Here is a 20,579-nt window from a genome sequence, read left to right on the forward strand (position 1 = left end):
GACAGCAGCACCTACTTGGCAGGCATGTATAAGATAAAAACACTGTCAAAAAAGGGCATTGTAAGTGCAATTTCATAGTCTTTCATTTGACAATCATTTGACCAGATTCCACTGACAAATCTGTCATGACTATCAGATCATATTCTGGGTGAGAATGAGTGAATGGCACATGTCTAGCCACTAAACAGGCCAGTTCATACAACTGGCAACACGTATGAAGTCCATACATTACTGCAGGACAGACTTCAGAAATTCTCAGACAAATTCCCCCAAAAAGAAAAACTTTTAATAAAAATGAAATGTTCTTCAGCCAGGTATGCCCTAAACATGTATCTGCCAAAGAACTAAATACATTTAATACAAACTTTATTGAATTATGCAGTTAGAGTTCTAAAACGTCATACATGTAAAAACAATTCATTGTAATTTCAAACATAAGCAGAACTTTATTGGTCTATTACATTAAATCTTTAACAGCTTGCACTCTCAACATATACAAGAAATGTTTCTTGAAAACCCATTAACATGCTTTAAAAAGACAAATCTGTTTACTGTTGTTTTTACAATTAAGAAATTGTTCTTAAATTCTGAAATCCTTAATGGCTCTGAAAACAGTATTAAAGTTGCTACAGACCATTACATTCACAAACAGTTAAATAAGCTTAAACTAGCAAACACCCATGTTATTGGAATATAGTTCTTAAAAAAGAATACACCAAGAGATAAAAAAGCTTATTTGAAATGTTATTAAAAAGAAATTTAAAAAAAAGACTAAAAAATTTTTAAAAAAACACATCATTTAAAAAAGTTAAGTTTTGGATATTTTGCATCCAATTGTTGGAAGTGGCATGGAAAATTAAACTTCAATTGATGGTAAATAAAGCAGTAAAATGGACCTTATTAAATTTCTTTTAAATATTTTCTGGAGTTTTATATTCTAACTTTTCATAGTAGACTCCAGCTGAAAGTATCTCTAACAAATTAATTTTCTTCTCATCAGGCTCACAAATACTGCCTAGCAACATTTAAGCACCTGGATATATTTCAATAGGAGAAAAATAAAATTAAGGTATGAGTAACATTGCACAATTTCCTTATAAGTTTTCAAAAATTTGTCTAGGCTTCCGACTGAGAATTCTTTGGCTAACATACATACCATAGTACTGCACCCCACAGCTTTGTTTTATCAGAACTTCTAAAGCCTTGTTAAAATGCGAAAAAGATTTCAAGACAGACAACTGCAGTAGTTAAGAGATTGGTGCAAATGGCTTATGATCTAGAGCAATCAGAGCAGTAAAAATGACTTGAGGAAATAAGTCAATGTGTTTGAAATACAAAATAACTTCAAACTGTATTTTTTATATTACATTAACAGACATGGAACAGCATTAAGTCACATTAAAAACTATAACTTTTAGTAAAGTTAGTGGGATTAAGGTCTATTCCAAGCTATAAAGCCTCCTCCCATATTAGAGAGTGAATCATGACAGTCCTCACTAATCGAAGCCAAGGGTTCTGTTCCAACTGATATATCTGTGTGTATGCATCCTTCATTTTTAGGCATTTTCTTTTGTGGGGTATCCTGCCCCTCAGATGCAAGAAGTACAACAATGTATGTTAACAGGGGATTGGAAGTTGGGAGTCAGAAGTATAAAAAAAATCAAGGCCTTTAAAATACATGGTCCCTGGGATTCCCTTTTCCAGAGGCAAGTGAAGCACCAGTGTAAACAGGTAATGTTTACACAATACTTTAAAAACCAGAATATTAAAAGAATAAAATTCCACTGCCTTCATGAGGCATTTTCCTTCTGCAGGAGGTTACCAAGAGCAAGAGCTAGCCTCTGCTTTACAGAAAGACGATAGATATAGATGGGTCAGTTTTGAATACTGGAACTGATCCCCATTTCCCCTTCAAGTGCCAAAGAGAAGAGATCACCTGGTATCAATTAAAAAACTGCTGTTTACTATCACTGAAAACATTTCTGAATTTTAGGAACTTAGAATAGGAATTTGACCAGTTTTCAGTTGCTTATATTTTCTTAAGATACTAAGGAGAGAGAAGGCTAAGAAAACCATGATCCCCAGACTGAGAAAGACACACACAAATATTTCTGGAGACCAAAAACTAAGACTGAAGTGAGGGCACTGTAAGTACTATCAAGCCTCAGTTGCAGATAATTGTGCTAGTTTACCATCTGAAAAATGCCTATGGGGGCTCCCAATAATTTGTTTTACAATCCTGTTTTGGAGAAAAACTGAATAGCTTAGAGTGTTAGAAATAATTAGCAAAGTCAGTGGATTGTTTTGTTACTGAACTGATTAAAGCTTCCAGGTCAGTTTTTAAATCATATGCTGAGAGCCCTTGGGTGTCCTAACCAAGTTACAAACAGGGTAATTACATTTGGATTGCCTAAATTCTCCTGATGCATTGATTGGAAATAAAGTATTGCCAGAGACTAAACTTTTGCATGACGGTGCTAATGCTTTTGTGATTAACGGTGCTAATGCTTCCACGATTAGAGCAAACTGCTCCTCTCCACCCCTAGTTTTCCTCAAGGGCACCAGCTTAAGGTTTCAGACTCCCAGCTGTCACCTTCATGGAGGGCACCCCCTCTCCCCCGTCTCTTTCCATCCAGACTGGTGGTTGAGGTTTGCAGTCCCTCCCTCTGCACCTCACTGTGATTTCCCTAGCGGGTCTGACCAGTTAACCTTTCTTCAGGGGCTACAACGATGTACGCCAGTTACCTAGCATCCCTCACAAAGCAAAACACATTTATTCTTAGGGTAAAAGCATTCCAGAGAAAACATAAAAACAATAAAACGTTCCTATACACATGCTAAAAGCTTTCCAGAGGTCACCATCACTCTTACAGGGTCCTTGTAAGCCAAGATTTCTCCAATCTTTCTGTAAGGGTTGGGGCCATCTTTGGACAGAAGGTCCTGACTGTTTGCTGGATCAGAAACAGTGTCAATTTAAACTCAGACTTTTTATGTCAAAAGCACTTACTTTGTCAGTTGGTCTCTGAGAACCCAGTTTGTAACAGTGCATGCGAAACCTCCCCAGGGGCTGGTACCTCTCTAAAGGCGTTTGCAACCCAAGTGATTCACCTTGATCACTCTCCACTGTTTTAATTCTTGGAGGCGTGGTAACTCTCCCTCCTTGGAGCTGCATACAATTCCTGGCCCACAGTGATCCATAAACCATTCACAAACTTAATACAATATGGTCCCCAAAGATATTGCATATGGTTGCAATATCTAGTATATGTTCAACCCCAGAAGTAGCTGCATTCTAGTAGTGCGTGAAGTGATCCCTATGCATGCATAGCTCACAATTTCATAAAGTACTTTGTGGTTTGGAAAAAAAAGTGCCATATAAAAATAAATAAATGTCATGTAGCATTTGTGATTCCATGAGGAAAAGCCTTCAGAACCATACATGTCAGTCACACTAAATTTCCCTTTTCAGAAAAAGTTTCCTTCCATCACAGCTGCATTCCTCCATGTTTCAGTGAGACACACTGAAGAAGCCCTGATGGGTACACTCGAAAATCCAGACTACTCCAGTAAGGCTTTAACAAAATAAAATGGGTAAGTAGTTGACATAATAGTTTTTAAAAGCCAATCCAAATTTTAAACAGAACTTAATCCATTTTGAAGTGATTTAAAAATTTCAAAACTTTGTATATAAATGTTGTGGGCCTTTCAAATGTAAGCAATTTATACTGGACCAAAAGAGGAGTTTCCATTTCCCAGCATCCACCTGCTAGTGGAGCCTGAATACTTTGAAGGAACTATCACACTGTCGGAAAACTGAGCACAGACAAGTCCATTTGCCTTTCACATGGTCCTTATAATGGTTTTTGGCCTTCTTTGCTCCTCCAAATATTTGGGTTTGAAGGTTTGTTCTCTCCAAAGCCACCTTGGCTTCTAACTGGAGTGAATTTGGGCTCCCACAATTGCTTTCATAACAATTGCTAACACAAATAAAGAAGTGAAAGTTTGCTCCAGGCTCAAGCAGAAGTGCAGCAGGAAGGAAGAAAAATTATCCAGAACCAATGCAGTATTTGAAGTAGCAGGGAAACGCTAACAAAATAGCACAAACTTACTACAAAGCAACCTTCTACCTCACCCTATCCATGTTTCCTCCAGTACAGAGGCCTTCTTGAAATAAGACTTGAGCCAGAATTTTCATTTAAATACAAATTAAACTGGAATGGATTTCTGAAAGAATGGGTTTTGCCAATTCCCATGGAGGTGGGGCAGCTCTTTGTGAAAGTGAGTAGCTTTCAAGGTTCATGCAGATTTTAAAAGGCAGACTAACACAACCCATTTAAGTTCCATAATAAGTCAAAAGATATATACAAGGCATGTGTCATGGCAAAAGACAGCACTAGATATCTACCAGATGTCAAGCAAGATCCACTGAGTAGTTATCTAGCTTACACAATAAATGTATGGGGAGATAAAGTTCTGCTCTTACTTATTTAGCTATTGTTTTAACACAACTCAGAACAAGCATTTTATTTAGCACTGAACATTAGACACTAGAGGCTTCTCATTCCATCCTTTTCAAAAGTCTTTTCAGAACATCTCCTATTCCTGATCACTACACAGCAGTTGCCTACTACAGAAGTTTGTCAAGTTTAGATTTTTTAAAAAGTCAGGAGTCTTTATATGCACAGTAAGTATCAGCGCATCTTAAGCGTCAGAGATGGCATGTGAGGCAGCACCATTGAATCATAGGCTCAGTTCAGTTCTTCCAGTTTCAGGCTCAACTGAATTACCATTTATGGCAGAGGTTTGTATAATAGGCACTTTTTAAAATGCGTGTTCACCTGAGCAGATAATAATCAATGAGCTGGATTTCCCGAGTTGTGACAGACCCCGACACAGGACTTTAGGAACCATACAAATAGCTGTCAATAGGGGGTTCACAGTAGTTTTTTTTAAAGCTATACTAAGATCCCCAATATTCCCCTGGCCTACATCACTGAGGCAAGTCCATGGGCCTAAACTCAAGGAGTCCCCAAGGTGATGTCATTTTCTCCACTGGGGGAAACCAGGGATGGCTTTCCATCTGCACAGATGTCTGATGATCCAAATGTATATTGGATATCTGTATGGAGGGACAGCCCCTGTAAGTTACTCTCTGGGCCTTCTCCTTCTGGTAGCACGGCTCACACCAGGTTATTTTGGAGTGGGATAATGCAGTGTAGAGTGTCCCATCTTCATCCCACCCAAATTCTGCAAACCCTAACCACATGTACTTTGTGAGGTGGGCTGTGTGATGGACCCAGGGAAATAAGTGCTGGATGGGGAAGAATGACTGGTGCCTTTTAGGCCAGTCTTCTTTCCTTACATGGCAATCATTTTCTCTGTGCAAAATAGCTATTGCCCTACATAAACTGCCCTACAATGAGCATGCAGTATATACATATGGATTTTTTTTTTTTGTATACAGATACTGCAGATGCATAGAATCACTATTTTTAAAGAATGTGGATACCTTGGCCAATACATATTTTAAAAGATACCCGAAAGAGTTAAGCCATAATATTGTCTAAGATTTAGATGCATAGCCCATCAAATCCAAAGAATGGCTGGACATTCCCAACCCTATAAAATTCCCAACCCTATAAAATTCTGCGATGGTGTTAGCAGCCCACAGATTGTTCCATATTACTAAAACATTGATATTTTAATACACTTATTTGTTTTTCATACTACAGATGTGTATGGCACCTCAATACTACACTTACAGATATTTGAACATTAGGGAATTTCATTCAGTTTTCCTGGATTGTACCTCGACTGCGGTTCAGAATCCTAAAACCAAATCAAAACAGATTGAAAACCTCTCTAATAATTATACGAATTAGAAGTAACTTTGGATTTTTAGTTTATCAGCAAAACTTATTTAAGCTGAAATTGTGCTCTGCGTGTGTATGCGAGAGAGAGAGAGAGAGAGAGAGAGAAAATGGGGAAAGTTATGGCTCATACCAAAGAAACCCACACACCAGTTTTTAATATGGAGGGAATTCTGATGGATATCCAAGCGCCTGGGAACAGGTAGGCTAGTAGTGTAGGTTTACAGGACTTCGCAAACTCTGCAGACTTTGCTGGAAGAAGGGGTATGTGCAGGGTTTGAGAGTAATTCAACCCTTGCAGAACAATATCAGATCAACTCAGACCCCAAAATGAGAGTCATTTCCTGCCTCTGTGGCTCCAAGAAGAAAGTCAAGGTATCTTTTACCTTAGATGTCTTTATGGGTCCCAGCAGTCCCCATTCCCTTCCCAATGGCACAGGGGAATGGTTTATTTCTGCTCTTTATTTAAATGGATTGTTCTTAGCATTAAGCAAACTGTTTTATTGAATTGCTGAAATGCAATACTGGAAGCTAGTACCAGATGGTATCATATTTTGTTTCTGTAAGGGTTGTTTAGGGAAGTCAAACAGTAAGCTGATGGAAGCAGAGCGTCTATACCCTGGGTATAAAAATCTGCATCTAACTCCTGCTAAAGCCAGGAAACAAAATTCTCCATCTCACCCCTCAGTGCACAGATGCCAGTGATATGCATGTTAGAAGTAGTAGAGGTAGCATTAACAGAATCAATCTATCAGAGTAGGTGCCAAGTTATCAGTAATACGGCAATAATATAATTATCATCATTACAGCAATACAGAACAATCAAGGCATGATGTGTTGATAAACCATCTAATTTGCATGAGAATCATGTGGCTTTGTTTATTTGTTGTTTTAACACATTAAGCTACAAGTATTCAATTCCTAAAGAAAGGGTCCAAGTAAAAGGAAGATGCCAGCACAGATGTAAAGCTTTTTTAGTCCCACAGATGGCACCGTCATATTGAAGTGGATACTTGTCTTTCTTTCTTTGTTTTTGTTTTAACATGACAAGCTGGTGTGAATAGGTTAGTTTTAAATCTTCTGGAATCAGAAGGATTCATTTATTTCCTTTTTATTTAGCTACTGAATAACTTCTGTATTTGAAGTGTAGTTCTAACCAGGAAAACTAACTGAAAATGGCAATGTGGGTCCCTGTTTATTGGCTCAGTAATCTCCTAATCAAGTTCGATCCATTCACATTAAAAAAAAATCATTTAAGCTGCTGGGAAGATTCTTGGAACTTAATTGGCCAATCTGTTAATGAGGTGTCACGAGAATAGAATCTGGCTCACACTCATAGCACTGCTGTGCCACTATAGCCAACTAGAGCAAAGAAGTAGAAACAAAAAATTTCCCTGAAAAAGTGCACTACTCTGAATACCCAAGAAGCACTCATATTGAATAAGTGGATGCCATTTTACGTAGTTCCTTTTCTGGCCATAACCAAACTTTAAAGTATTAGGAAATTAGTAGTGAAAATTTGAGGTTAAAGTCTGAGGGGAATCTCTAAATGTGGGTAAAAATTTAGGGGACAAAAATAATGCTCAGCACTTTAAATTTTAAATTTTTTTGAACAATGTTTCCCTACATTTCAAAGAACCCGACTGATCAATTAACTGCAGCTAAAACAATTGCGTAATTCCAAATCCCTGTGTACAGAATATCACAAGTGAGTATATACCGTTGTGACATTCTTTTATTGTTTATGATATTTTTAGTGAGGTCAGTAAAAAGAAAAAAAACAAATAAAAAACCCAAAAAAACAACTTCAGATCTTCATGTCAATAACAATTAAAATGCAAGGTTGGCAACCCTGCTACATTTGCTTAGCATCTCCTTTGGATTTGTGGCTCACACTGTGATTTTACTTTATTAAAGAATGTACCATGCACAATCTCCCTGTACAAACTGGGCTGTTTGCACTCAGTTACCACTTGCAAAACAAATCCCTCAGAATTCCATTATGAGCATTTAAGCTACACATGCAATATTCCCATTTTGCTGATAATTGGGTCTGTTTTGAATTATAAAGTAATTTAGCTTCTATAGAAATCTGAAATTAAAAGAGAGCAGCATACATATATTAACAGCATTTCCTTTTACAATATCTAGCATCTCTGAATAGCTCAGATATGTCACCTAACACGTCATATGATCAATTGTACTTAAAAGGTGCCTTTTCAGTAAACATAATAAACATACCAATGGCAATAGAAATATTTAACTATCATTCCATATTTGTAATAACTTAATATATTGAGTAACTTCATATATTTAGAAGCTTTTAAGCAGATAGGTTGCCCAACTCTCACCCCATTCAAATACTTGGTAGTAAAAATGAGTAAAGAGGTGTTTTAGGTGCATTTGTAGAGAAAGTTATCAGGAAACATGTATCAAGACTTGTGTGCAGCATAAAAGGACAGTTTGAATTTGAATCATCATCACTGTAAAAGGCATCAGCAATGAAGAGTATAAAACCGAATCTTTCTGTTTGTTACAAGGTATCTGGCATTCCAAAGGAGGGAAAGACACACTTTGCACTAGGTTTGGTTTTCCTCTTCTTGCCACTAAGGTCAGATTGTCATTTGTTCTATAACTGTTTTATTTATTCCAGTTTATGTAACATTGCCCATATTTCCCCCACCCTTCAAAGACAGTGTTGCAACACTGCCTTTGAACAGATATGTTCCTTATGGAGACCTTTGTGTTCAGAAAGGTAAAAAAATTGGTAAAAAAAAGAGGAAGTCTTCAGATCCATAGGTTCATCTGACAAGAGATAACTAACCAACTTGGTCAGACACCCAATTGATAGACTTATTTCTCCATCAAAAAGTGACTGATGTATTGTATTTGTAACACTCTTGTGAATCCTTACACCGAGAACTGTCTGGTTGGACAGCAGAGAGGTGCTACAAGAGTCCACAGGTAGAACAGGACACACAACCAACACGACGCCATCTTAATCCAGAAGATGGACCAGGTTCCAGTGAAGAATTTTTCAATCTCAGCACTTTCATAACTGTTAAAGAGATGAAGGGAAACGGTGACAAGAAATGCAGTAAGTTTTAAAATCTGAGTGTCCCCCTGTTTTGTTTTTGTTTGTTTTTGTTTTTTTTTTTGGGGGGGGGGGGGGGTTGGTTTGTTTTTTTTTTTGGACAGTTATTGGCCTCAAGCAACCTACTTGTGAACCAGGTAGCAGGTGAACAGCTCTTTGTAGACTGGGACCCTGCACAGGGAACAGCCATGACAGACCTACATATATATTTTTCTCTCTCTCATCTACCTCAGGAGGTAAGATGTAACTGCTCCAGTTTTGGGTACTTCAACTACACCCCACACACCGAAAGCTATCTGGTAACACCACATGAATGTTAGATTTCTCCACCTTGAAGTTTACTTACTGGAACCAGTGAGTTACTGTCATCATCACATAGAGAGAAGCCAAGAAGAAAACAAAGTGGAAGAAGAAATAGCTGTACACTGTGCTTCTCTTTTCATCGTAAATTACAGTTTGACCTCCTTTTTCTTTAACCTGATCGTTGGAGTCAGCTGTGTGAAAAAGGGAACAAGAAGTCACTTCACACAATAGTGGTAGAGTTCACATCCTACAGAATTAATTAAAATGAACCCTTTTAAGTCTAGTTCAGTTAAGTATCCTTATCTAGCACAACACTTCATCATGCCCTGAACTTCAGGCACATGCTAGTCTCCCTGAAGTGAATGGACACATGTTTAAGTGCCATCATGAATTCAGGTGTTTACCCTGATCATAGAATCCTGAGCTTCCTCACACTGTATTATTGGTCTCAGTTCCTGGAATACTCCCTGGCTGACACCATAGCGAGAGTCTCACCACCACTGGGTCTTCTGATAGAGGATGCACCAACTGGTACTCCATTTGTTGTTGTTCCTGCACCCACGCAGAGGCTGAATACAGGAGCAAAGCAACGAACGCTGAGCACACAAATATTGCACCCCTTTTTCCCCATGTACAAGTGTGTTAAGAGCAGATATTCCCTCTGACACTTTTTTATTTCATACAATGCAAGAAGAGAGATTAACCACACAAGGATGGAATGGAAAAGTATTTAAAAAATGTTTACATGACAGAAAATTGTGTAGAATTTAAAATATATAAAATTAAACCATTCCAGAGTGGTCTTAATTTTTGCATATTTTTCTATGCATTCCATGCTGCTGAAGAAGTTTTAATTTCCACAGAATTTATGACACACGCACCTTGGTATATACTGGGCCTTGCCTTAGTTATACTCTTCTGGTTTGGTCTAAAGAGCACAAGCAATGCTAAGCAAAATGGATAAGGAATGCATAGTTACCATCTCCATCTGCTGCACAGCAAAAGCAGCAACGAGTTACCTACAAGGCAGACAAAGTTAACAGTAAGGCTTCATGCAATAACAGAGAAACGGAACAACAGATTAAGTCAGCCTACTGTGCCTAAATTACAAATACTAATTTATAAAAATATTGCTTTGTAAAATTTACTGACAACTCAGCAAAAGCCTCAATCAGGAATAGCCAAGCAATTTATAGCAATAGAACTTTTGGAAGTCAAGCAGCTGTTCTGCAAGCCTTGATGTTAATTAACCATTTATATAGAAATATATTGCACATGTCCATTTTACCATCTAAGACCAACATTCAAATTACTACATGGTGGTATAGCTACAGTAAAGTCATGCTATAAAATGGCTGTGTACTGTAAGGTCTGAAGAAGTAATAAGTCTCAGGTGTTTTAAAAAGTACCATTTCTTTATAGAAATGAGGGTGCAAGGAATATTAGAGATTCCGACTACATTCAGCAGAACCCGATTATACAAATATTAGCATCACACTTAACTGGACTATTCTTACACATTTGCAGGGTTGGAGTTGTTGGAGGCCTAGCTTGGCCTGAGTTGCTTGACCCCTAGTGAGTCATTTGACCACTATTTGAGGCCTAGACTTTGCAACCTGACTGCTTTTTACAATTGGCAGGAACCAATAGAGTGCTGAAGTAACCTTGTGGTATTTCAGTTTCTGCGCAACACAGCAAATAATGTGTTAGTTTGCAGCTGCACAGTGGCCTGGTCTACACTGGCAATGGGGGTTGACGTAACACCACTTACATCGACCCCCTAAAGCATGCATCTCCACGGGCATGTAAGTTCCGCTGATCTAAACTGTGGTAAAAGTCAACCTAATAAAACCACCTCTGCAAATGGCGTAGTGCTGAAGTCGAATTCCATGGGTCACATTTGCATTAGTTTAGGCAGAGCACAATGTAAATCGATGCCATTGGCTTCCGGGAGGTATCCCATAATGCTCTGTTGTGACCGCTCTGGACATTTGCGTTCTGCTGTAACGTGGCCATGTAAACAAGAAATTGCTCCTCCCCTCAAGCCGTGGGAAATTTTGAATGACCATTTCCGGATTGGACAGCGTGGAGAGAGCTTTGTAGTTGAATCACTGATGGCGACTGCATGGCCCAAATATGCTCCAGCATGACTCGACCAGAGATCTTGGATCTCATCAGTTTGTGGGGCGAAGAGTCTGTTCTGGCTCAGCTCCGAGCCAGCAAAAGAAATTTAGATATCTATGAAAAGATCTCTCATGGCATGTTGGAGAAGGGGCACAACAGGGATGCGCAGAAGTGCCACGTTAAGATAAAAAAGCGGAGGCAGGCTTATCAGAAAGCTAGGGAAGCTAACAGCCATTCTGGCTCCTTGCCCAAAACATGCCGCTTTTACGAGGAGCTGCATGCGATTCTTGGTGGTGACCCCGCCACTGTGCCATCATGCAGAATCAATACCTTTGCAGAATCCCAGTCCAGAACGAATGAGGAGAACTGTGTGGATGAGGAGGATGAGGAGAACAGGGTGCAAGAGAGCAGAGTATCCATTTTCCCTGAGAGCCAGGATTTCTTCATTACCTCAGAGCAGCCCTGCCACACACAGGACAGCGGGATTGATCGCGATGCAGGGGAAGATTATGTCCCCAGTCCAGCTTCTTAAAAGGAGTTTGTGTTTTTGAGGGTATGGCCTTCCTGGGTGTTGCCAAATTTCAGTGGAGGGTTACTCCCAAAACAGACTATTTATATGCAGAGGTATGCTCCGAGAATTCTCTGTGGAAGCTTTCATGTAGGTAATCTGTAATCCTTTACAGCAGGTTTCTGGGGAGGGCAGCCTTATTTCTTCCATCACAGTAGACTTTACCCCACCACTCTGCTATTAAATGAGCAGAACACAGCATAGCAGTATAAGAGCCAGGCTTGTACCCTGATGCTTGCAGCAAATCTTTCCTTTTCACCTGCATTACCCTCAGGAGACCGATATCACACATGGTCACTAGGGAAGATGGCGCAAGTTTAAAATACCCGACCAATACAGTCACTGAGTGTTATTCCTCTGCCATGGCTGGTGTCCCTGTGCACCTCCCCAAAACAATTCCTAGTTCTGGTTTTGTTGCTATGGGTGTTACGGGTCAGGACACTGGTTGCCCTATGTTTTCTGCTGCTGCACTTCAGCCGCAGCTTCCTCTAATTTGTTTTGCCCACCTCATCCCAAACTAATCCTTGGGATGTTACAGGGGAGCCCAGTGATCTCTCTCCTTGCGCAAATGTGCATTGTGTATTTTAGTGCTAATTAAACCTCTCCATAATGGATCCAAGGGCCCCTTGCTTACCATGTCTGGAATGCCACTCCGATCCATCCACTACTTACAGATTGGAATGCGGGTCTGGCTTAGCCTTGTGAACATGAAGGGGAGTTCTTTTTACATTGTAAAAATTTTTTTACTACTTTGGGTCAGCTAACAACAGCAACTTTGTGCTTTGCTTTTCTTACAGTCGACACTTCCACCTTTAGCCCACCTTGCAGAACTCCTGCTGAAAGACACTCTCAGATTAGGAAGCGGGGAAAAAACCAACACGGGATAACATGTTTAGCGAACTAATGAACGCCTCCACAGCTGCTGACACAGAATTGAGAGTCTGGAGGATGTCCTTGTCTGAAAAACTAGAGATGGACATGGAACACAGAAGATAGCACAGGAGCAGGAGCGTGATACGCAACAGGAGATGTTGTGTATTATGAGGGATCAGTCCAACATGCTGAGGCGTCTGGTAGAGCTCCAGGAAGAGCAGCAGCAGGACAGACTCCCTCTGCAGCCCCTCCAAAATGCTCCACCGCCTTCCACTTTGTTATCAGCTCCTACTCCCAAGCGCGCTACGGGGAGGCTGAGCAGGGTGCAGTACGTGCTGCATTCCATACCAGTGGAGGCGAGCAGAAAGACGCAACAGTCCCTTTAACAACTGCATGCAACCACAGTTGCTTGCAGAGTGACACTTTACAATGTTAACTTATCCTCCTTTCCCCCCATTGAAACGGGTCATAAATAAAGCTTTGCAGCTTTAAAAAACATCTGTCTTTATTCATTCAGAGCTTAGATGGGGAAAGAAGGGGAGGGGGCTAATGGTGCGAAGGTGGGGGATAGGAAAGAGAAAGGCACAGCAGAGACATACATTACTGTAGTTCATTGCAAATCTGATTTATCAATGCTTCCCGTAGGCAAAGTGCTCTGTGGTTGGCTCTGAACGTAGCGCTGGAATCTGGCTGCTCAAAATTTGCGGCCAGTCTATCAGCTGCCATGGCCCAGCCCTGGGGAACTTTTCACCTTTTGTTTCACACAAATTATGGAGCAGACAGCATGCAGATATAACTGATGGGATGTTCTTTTCACTGATGTCAAGCCTAGTGAGTAGACATCTCCATCTGGCCGTTAAATGCCCAAATGCACATTGCATCACCATTCTGCACTTGCTGAGCCTGTTACTGAAACGCTCCTTCTTGCTGTCCAGGTGCTCGGCATAGGGTTTCATTAGCCAAGGGAACAAGGGGTAGGCAGGAGCCCCCCCCCCCAAGATCATTATTGGCATTTCCACATCCCCAGTGTTTACTTTTTGGTCAGGGAAGAAAGTGCTCGCCTGCATCTTATTGAACAGACCAGAGTTCCGAAAGATACACACGTCATGCACCTTTCCCGACCACCTCACACTGATGTCAGTGAAACGTCCCTTGTGATCCACATGGACTGCAACACCACTGAAGTATCCCTTCCTGTTTATGTGCTCTGCGGCAAGGTGGTCAGGTGCTAGGATAAGGATATGCGTGTCATCTATTGCCCCCTCACAGTTTGGGAACCCAATTGAGGCAAACCCATCCACTATGTCCTGCATGTTTCCCAAAGTCACTACCCTTTGTAGCAGAAGTCTATTAATGGCCCTGCACACTTGCATCATAGCAGCTCCAACAGTGGATTTACTGACTCCAAATTGATTCCCAACTGACTGATAGTCTGGGGTTGCTAGCTTCCACAGAGCGATGGCCACTTGCTTCTCCACTGTCAGAGCTGATCTCAAGCGAGTATTCACATGCTTCACAGCTGGGGACAGCGCCCCACAAAGTTAAAAGAAATTGAACCTTTTGCATACGAAAAGTTCTACAGCCCCTGCTCTTCATCCCACACCTTCATAATGATGCGATCCCATCAGTCTGTGCTAGTTTCCCGGGATCAGAACCGGCGCGCCACGGATCGAAGATGATGCGTGACAGCCTGCAGCAAACAGGAATTGTTTCGCTCTATGGCTTGTAGCAGGGTGGCCTCCGTAACATCACAATTTTCCATGCTGTGGCTGCTGTCCTGCCTTTGAAAATACTGCAGGATAAGCCATGAGGTATTTGTGAAGCTCACAATGATAGTGCAGAGCTGAGTGGGTTCCACGCCTCTCCGGCAACGGCGTCCGCACAGCATAGAAAAACAATGTGAAAAAGCATTTGCAGTTTGTTTGGGTCAAGAAGGGAAGGGAAGGAAACTCATGGGAGGACAACAAGCTTCCCAAAAGCCTCTGCTGCTAGTTGCACTGTGGGATAGCTACCCACGGTGCACTGCTTTGAACGTCGACCCAAGCGTGACGAATGGGGACACAAAAGCATGACATAAAGAGCATGGTGTGATCATGCTCCTGCGTCTTCTACAATTTGGCGGGTGAAAGTCGATTTAAAGTAAATCAACTTCACTCTGCAGTGTAGACATACCCATAGATAAAGATGAACAAGGACATGGGTTTATACATTTTATGTTAACGGGTGATCTTTCCCACTGTCTGGGGTGAGTTTTCCCACCACCTTTCCCACTGCCAGATGTTGTTAGCTCCAATTTATCGTGGTGAGAATATAAATCAGTAGTTATTAACAATGAAGTGTAGACAAAGTGAAGGACATGAGAACGTCACCCAAGATAAGCGAATGAAAGGACGATATGTAGAGAAAAGTATAAAAAGTCACCACCAAGGCAAGGGGGCAAGCTTCATCGCCACCTGATTCCGCAGGAGATGCTGCTGGTCTGATCACCTGGCAGGGCTCCTAAAGAAAGCCGTTCCTGTATACAGCCTCTGGACGGAACACATACCACCTTGGGTCTAGTGAGTATCAATATGGTTGTAGTTAATTTTTGGCTTTGTACTGAACTATATCTAAGAAATCCTTGCACATTAAACTTTGCTGATCTGCAAATTGGGCGTACCATGTCTCACTGGTAACTTCACACTGATCATTACAAATGCCCTGCAACAGGAGTCAGCAGTAGTAAACTGAAAGTCACTTTATTTTAATATAATTTTATTTACTTTTTTGTTTTGTTTTTTTGGTGGACAAGTCTCATTTCTCAGTCTAGAGAAGCTAGTGCTTTACTGCTGGCACACCAACACTTCTGAAATGCATTCAGGTACTGCCAGCTGGTTTTCCTATTTCCATTGCTTTCTAATATAGAACATTGCACATATATTGTATGTTTTCGCAGTATTCTTCTTCTTCTGCACAATTCCACAGTATACCTATTAACTCTGAATTTTCTATATTACATCTCCAACATTTGTTGTTCTCTTATATGTTTTTGTTTCAGTGGGAGGAAGAGGGGGCTGTTTGTTTTTGGAGTCCAATAAAATATACATACCAAAAAATTATGTTGTACTTTAAATTTTTTTTCTTTTTTTTTTGGTATTTCAGTTTAATAGGCAAGGATTTTCCCCATTGGCTTTGTGTGATTAAATGCTCTCTGCATGCAAAAGATGACAAAAACTCTAGCAAAGTTCCTGCTTAAGAGATTAGTTGATTAAATGTATTGAAACAGGAAAAGAAATGCTCTTTCTATAGTTTAGTTTAACAAGTTCTTTACCTTTAGAAGTTAAATTTGGACAATAGCTATTGCCTTTTGCTTCCATTATTATTTGACTACAACAAGATCTTGAAGTTAATGCCAGGCTCCTTCAAAGAAAGTGTTTTCTCTTTAGCTGCACATGTCAGAAATTCAGACCTTGCACATTAAGTGATGTAATTAGTGCTGTTGGCATGCATACAAATAGCCATTCATAGCGGTTAATTTATCTCTAGTTTAGGTACAGAAAGACTTTCTGTATAAACAGATGCAGCTGCAGAATTATATTTACATTTCTTGTCAAAAGACAAAGGCCCTTCATCACAGGGAAGACCATCAGAATGCAATTAATTGGCCGTTGCCAGTCATTGCTTTAGATTCACATGCAACAGTCCTCGTACTGCTCTTTAAAACCAAAGGATTTCGAAATAACTCTATTGTTGTGTGCTCTAACGAAGCAGTTCAACCTTCTCAGGCAAATGGACCAGGGTTACCAGGCTAAGACTGGCTGTGCCAGCCAGTGCTTTCCGCTTCCCATCCAGCAATTTGCATTCTAACATACAACAAAGCTTGAACTGCTTCAACTCTCCCACTGGCTAGACAAGACTGGGGTCTGAAGCAGCCCAAGCGCCAGTGTGGGTCACAGTATGCACAACTGATTGGTAAGTAGGCAAAAAATGTACACTGAGATCCAGCACAAAGGGTCATCATTAAAGTTGTGTGTCCACATGTGCCTCGAGTACCAGATGCCCATGCTTGAGTGTGTGCATATGTGCCTCGAGTACCAGTTGTGCACTCTTGAAGTACACTGGTTTTCCAAAATGGAGGGCTAATATTCACTATTCAACATTCAGCCATAAACAACAAACAGTTACTATTTTTTTCAAAGATTTATTAAAGTGCTGCCTGCATGTGTGTTATATACCCAAAGTTAATTACTCTAGTACTTTAAATACTTCTCTTTGCAAGCAAGAAAGGCTAGAAAACACCACTTTTAAAGAGGACAGTATGAAATCTTAGATTCTGTAGAAAGCTTCATGACACACAGAAAGAAGCTTTTACCCCACACTGGATTAGGTTCTAAGTTTCAGCTTTTTTTTGTAGGTCTCAGAATTTGCAGTATTTAGCTTGACCCATTTAGACAGAGTGCACACATAGTGAGTGAACATACTGGAAAAGCTTATTTTATTTTTTTTAATGGTCACAGAGTTAAGAGGTTTCAGTTATTTTGCTCAAGCTTTCCACAGTAAGTCACCTTTTGAATCAAACATGGACACTTCTACCCAAGATGGAAGTTACAGCAACTAAAACAAGGGGATTAGAATGGAAGTGGAAATTCAGTCTTCCATACTGGGAGCTGACAACATCTGTTTATAATATACGTTTTAAATGTGACGCTAACAAATGTACTACATGTGTAATGTAATGGCTTATTCTTACCACATATAGCATGAGAATTAATTCAGTGGTACAAGTACATTAATGATCTTTTCCACTGTAAAAATACCAGGAAGGAGAATCACAGGGGGATGGGACAAAAAACAGTGGGTGGTTTTGGGTGGCAAGAGATTAAGAAAACCTGATGTAGAGTACTAATACATTTGATCACGTTTTATTACCCTTGAATCTTCACAACTGCCCTATTCTGTAACTAAAATATAATGATCTTATCTTTGCCTATATTCCTAGCAAATATGGGCTTTGCTGCCTCTACCGGAGAGGAAGTGAGCTTCTAGAGAGCAGTTACATCCCAGTTTAGTGCAAGCTGCATCACAGGAAGCCTGCAGAATGCTAGGGGAAAAAAAGGGCAAGAACAGCAGCGTACTACTATTTATGACACATTAGGCTAATCCTCTGAGGGACCAGCAGGAGCTGCTGAGAAGCCAGCCTGTGCAGTAAGGACTCAGGAAAATTTGGATAATTTTATCTTTCCTGACAGTAAGAACATGTGGAGTGTGAACAGGCTTTTTACTTGGCTATCTGTAACAGGGTGGCTGCCCCGTTAGGCCTGGAGCCAGCCAACCCTAGTTATTCAGGAGGCACACCTGAGCAGGGATCAGCTGATTACCCTATGAAATGCAGCAGGAAGCCGAAGAAGGGGGGATTGCTCAGGGAGAAGACACCAAAGTGAACCTGAAGGGAGAGATTTCAGCAGAGACCTGCCAAGGCAGGGAATGGTGGCTGGAAGTGAGCAAACTCCTGCAGCAGAACCCTAAATTATGAAGGGGAATTGAGAAACACAAACACTGCTGGGCATGAGTAGGCTCCAGCCAAGGAAGACCTCGGAGAACCCCCAGCAGGAAGGCTGGGAGCACAGACTTGATGGGGATTTGAGAACTATATCTGGGGAATGATTGTATTATTCTAATAAATCCAGCCCCATAGAAGGGCATTGTGGAACTACAGAAGTATTGTATGGAGTTCTTAAGGGGCCCTGAAGAAGGGAAACAGAGGCAGAGGGCTGCAGGGCCACTTGTGGCCACAAGGGGTTGCTAAAGAGGCAGTTGACCCTTTTTTAATACCATCCTTCTAAAGTTCTAGTCGCAAATTCTAAATTAAGAATACATACGATCAGAAGACAGACAGAATGAAAGTCGGCACCGAGATGGCATGGTGGGAAGAAGCAGTCTGTTATAGTACAGGGGAAAGTTAACTCACTTCAGTCTCAGGCGTTGCATATATTCCTCTCAGCGCTTCTGAGCTTGCGCGTGTTGTTGAGGTCAAACTAGGATCAAAGAGAAGACAGCACAGAGGCATACCATTCAATATATGTTTCCTGTGATGCTGAGAAATTTCTAGGGGTACAGTTACACTGATCGTCAGAGTGAGCCTCCCAGCCCAGATAGGCAGACTCATGCTAGTGGGGCTCCAGTTAGTGCTAGAAATAGCTCTGTGGGCGCTGTGGCTCAAGCTACCTCTCAGGCTCTTAAGTCTGTGCTCAAGCCCCTGGGTCTGAGCTTGGGTGTCTAGCCCAAATGTCTGCCAGAGCCACAACAGCCACACTGCTGTGTGTAGCGTGCTAGCTCAAACGAACCTAGCACCAATCTGTCTAACCCGAGCTGGGCGCCTCACTCCCAGCTGCAGTGTAGACACACCATAAGGGCCCAGTCCCGCATCCAATGAAGTAAATGATGACACAGGTTGTAGGGTCAAGTGCTAAGTCTGTGAAAGGTTTATTCTGTGCAAGTAGAAACCTACAGGACAGACAATCACTGCCTGACTCATTCCGTAATCATGAACTTAAAAAACCTAGACCACTTATATTAACGTCAATGCCACCAGAAACCAATCAACATAACAGCTAAGTGCACTGATCTGCTTTGCAGAACAGGCTCTCCCCTGCTACGTATGACTGGTGTTTTGCTGTTCCAGACTAGTTTTACAGCAATTAATTTGATCAATCCTATAATGAAAACCAGTCACAGCTTTGTAGATATGACAAACTCATAATTAGCTGACAGAAATAATCAGTATTTATAAGCTATTTACTAGGAAGACTATATCAAGCATTCCAGTTCCTGTAAAGTCTCATCTGTTGGGGGATCCTTACCAGCTTCCACCCCACTTTTCTTTGAAATCAGCTCTTAGTCATCCTTCCTCTTTTTCAAGCTATGTTGTGCAAACTCTCCATTGCCCACACTGAAATGTTAACACAAATCTCTCTCTACGCATTTACATGGGCCCCAGCACTGCAGTAAATGAGCCCTTCTGAAACATTTAGCAATAGAATAGCATTCTCTCCCTCTTGTTTTCTTCCCACCATTTACAGAAAACAAGAGTGTAGGTCTCATTCCAAGGAAGCCACATCAAAGAAATGAGTGTCTCATTTAGTTCTGAACATGGTGGTATTTGTTTGTGGTCCTGCTCTTCCTGAGGGAATTCTCCATAGCCTAGTTTCAACGCCTCCAAAAATTCTGTCTTCCACACTCTCAAATCTTTCCCTATTGATTGAAAGCATTCATTGTTCCCATGGGAAGTTGATGTAATAGGAGGTCATTGCAATAATCAAACTTGGATATATGGATTCATGGCAAGATCCATGCCCAATAGAAGTTACCAGGGTAGTGTCGTTCCTCCAGAAGGGAGCACTGGTTGCACCACGTCTTCTAAGACAGCTATTTTGGGGTGGCATTGGCAGCTAAAGCCAAATTCTTGGAGGATGGAAACTTTGAACCGGACTCATTCAGTGGGGAGCAGGTGCAAAGATCAGAGCATTGGGGTTACGGCTGCATGGCAATTTGTGTTGCTAAGCATTCAGGAGATTTTCCCTGGTTCATTCCCAGGTAAGCGCTGCAATAATATAACCTGGATATCACAAATGCACACACTGATGTGGCCAGATCCAGGTCTGATAAGAAATACCAAGGCAGCCTGGTTTCCCCAGATATTAGGATTGGATGTACCCCCTTGTTCAGAGGCAGTCTCACTGCCACTGCAAACAGCCTGTTTTGGAGCATA

The 20,579-nt window shown here is 41.0% G+C and overlaps 1 protein-coding gene across 2 annotated transcripts in view; it reads right to left on the reverse strand.

Annotated features, from left to right (window-relative positions):
- Positions 1-349: 349 nt before the first annotated feature.
- Positions 350-20,579, reverse strand: part of SERINC5 (serine incorporator 5) — a 66,697-nt gene continuing 46,467 nt past the window's right edge. For both annotated transcript variants that reach the window (XM_067568583.1, XM_067568584.1), the window contains exons 9-12: positions 18,780-18,846; positions 10,247-10,286; positions 9,311-9,458; positions 350-8,928 (exon numbers count right to left, since the gene is read on the reverse strand). In XM_067568583.1, coding sequence (XP_067424684.1) covers positions 8,781-8,928; positions 9,311-9,458; positions 10,247-10,286; positions 18,780-18,846 — 403 coding nt within the window. In that variant the 3' untranslated portion in view covers positions 350-8,780. The remainder of the gene's footprint in view (positions 8,929-9,310; positions 9,459-10,246; positions 10,287-18,779; positions 18,847-20,579) is intronic.

Source organism: Emydura macquarii, unplaced genomic scaffold (assembly GCF_026122565.2).
Source record: "Emydura macquarii macquarii isolate MOO-44397 ecotype Brisbane River unplaced genomic scaffold, CSIRO-AGI_Emac_v2 contig_2897, whole genome shotgun sequence".
Lineage (NCBI taxonomy): Eukaryota > Metazoa > Chordata > Testudines > Chelidae > Emydura > Emydura macquarii.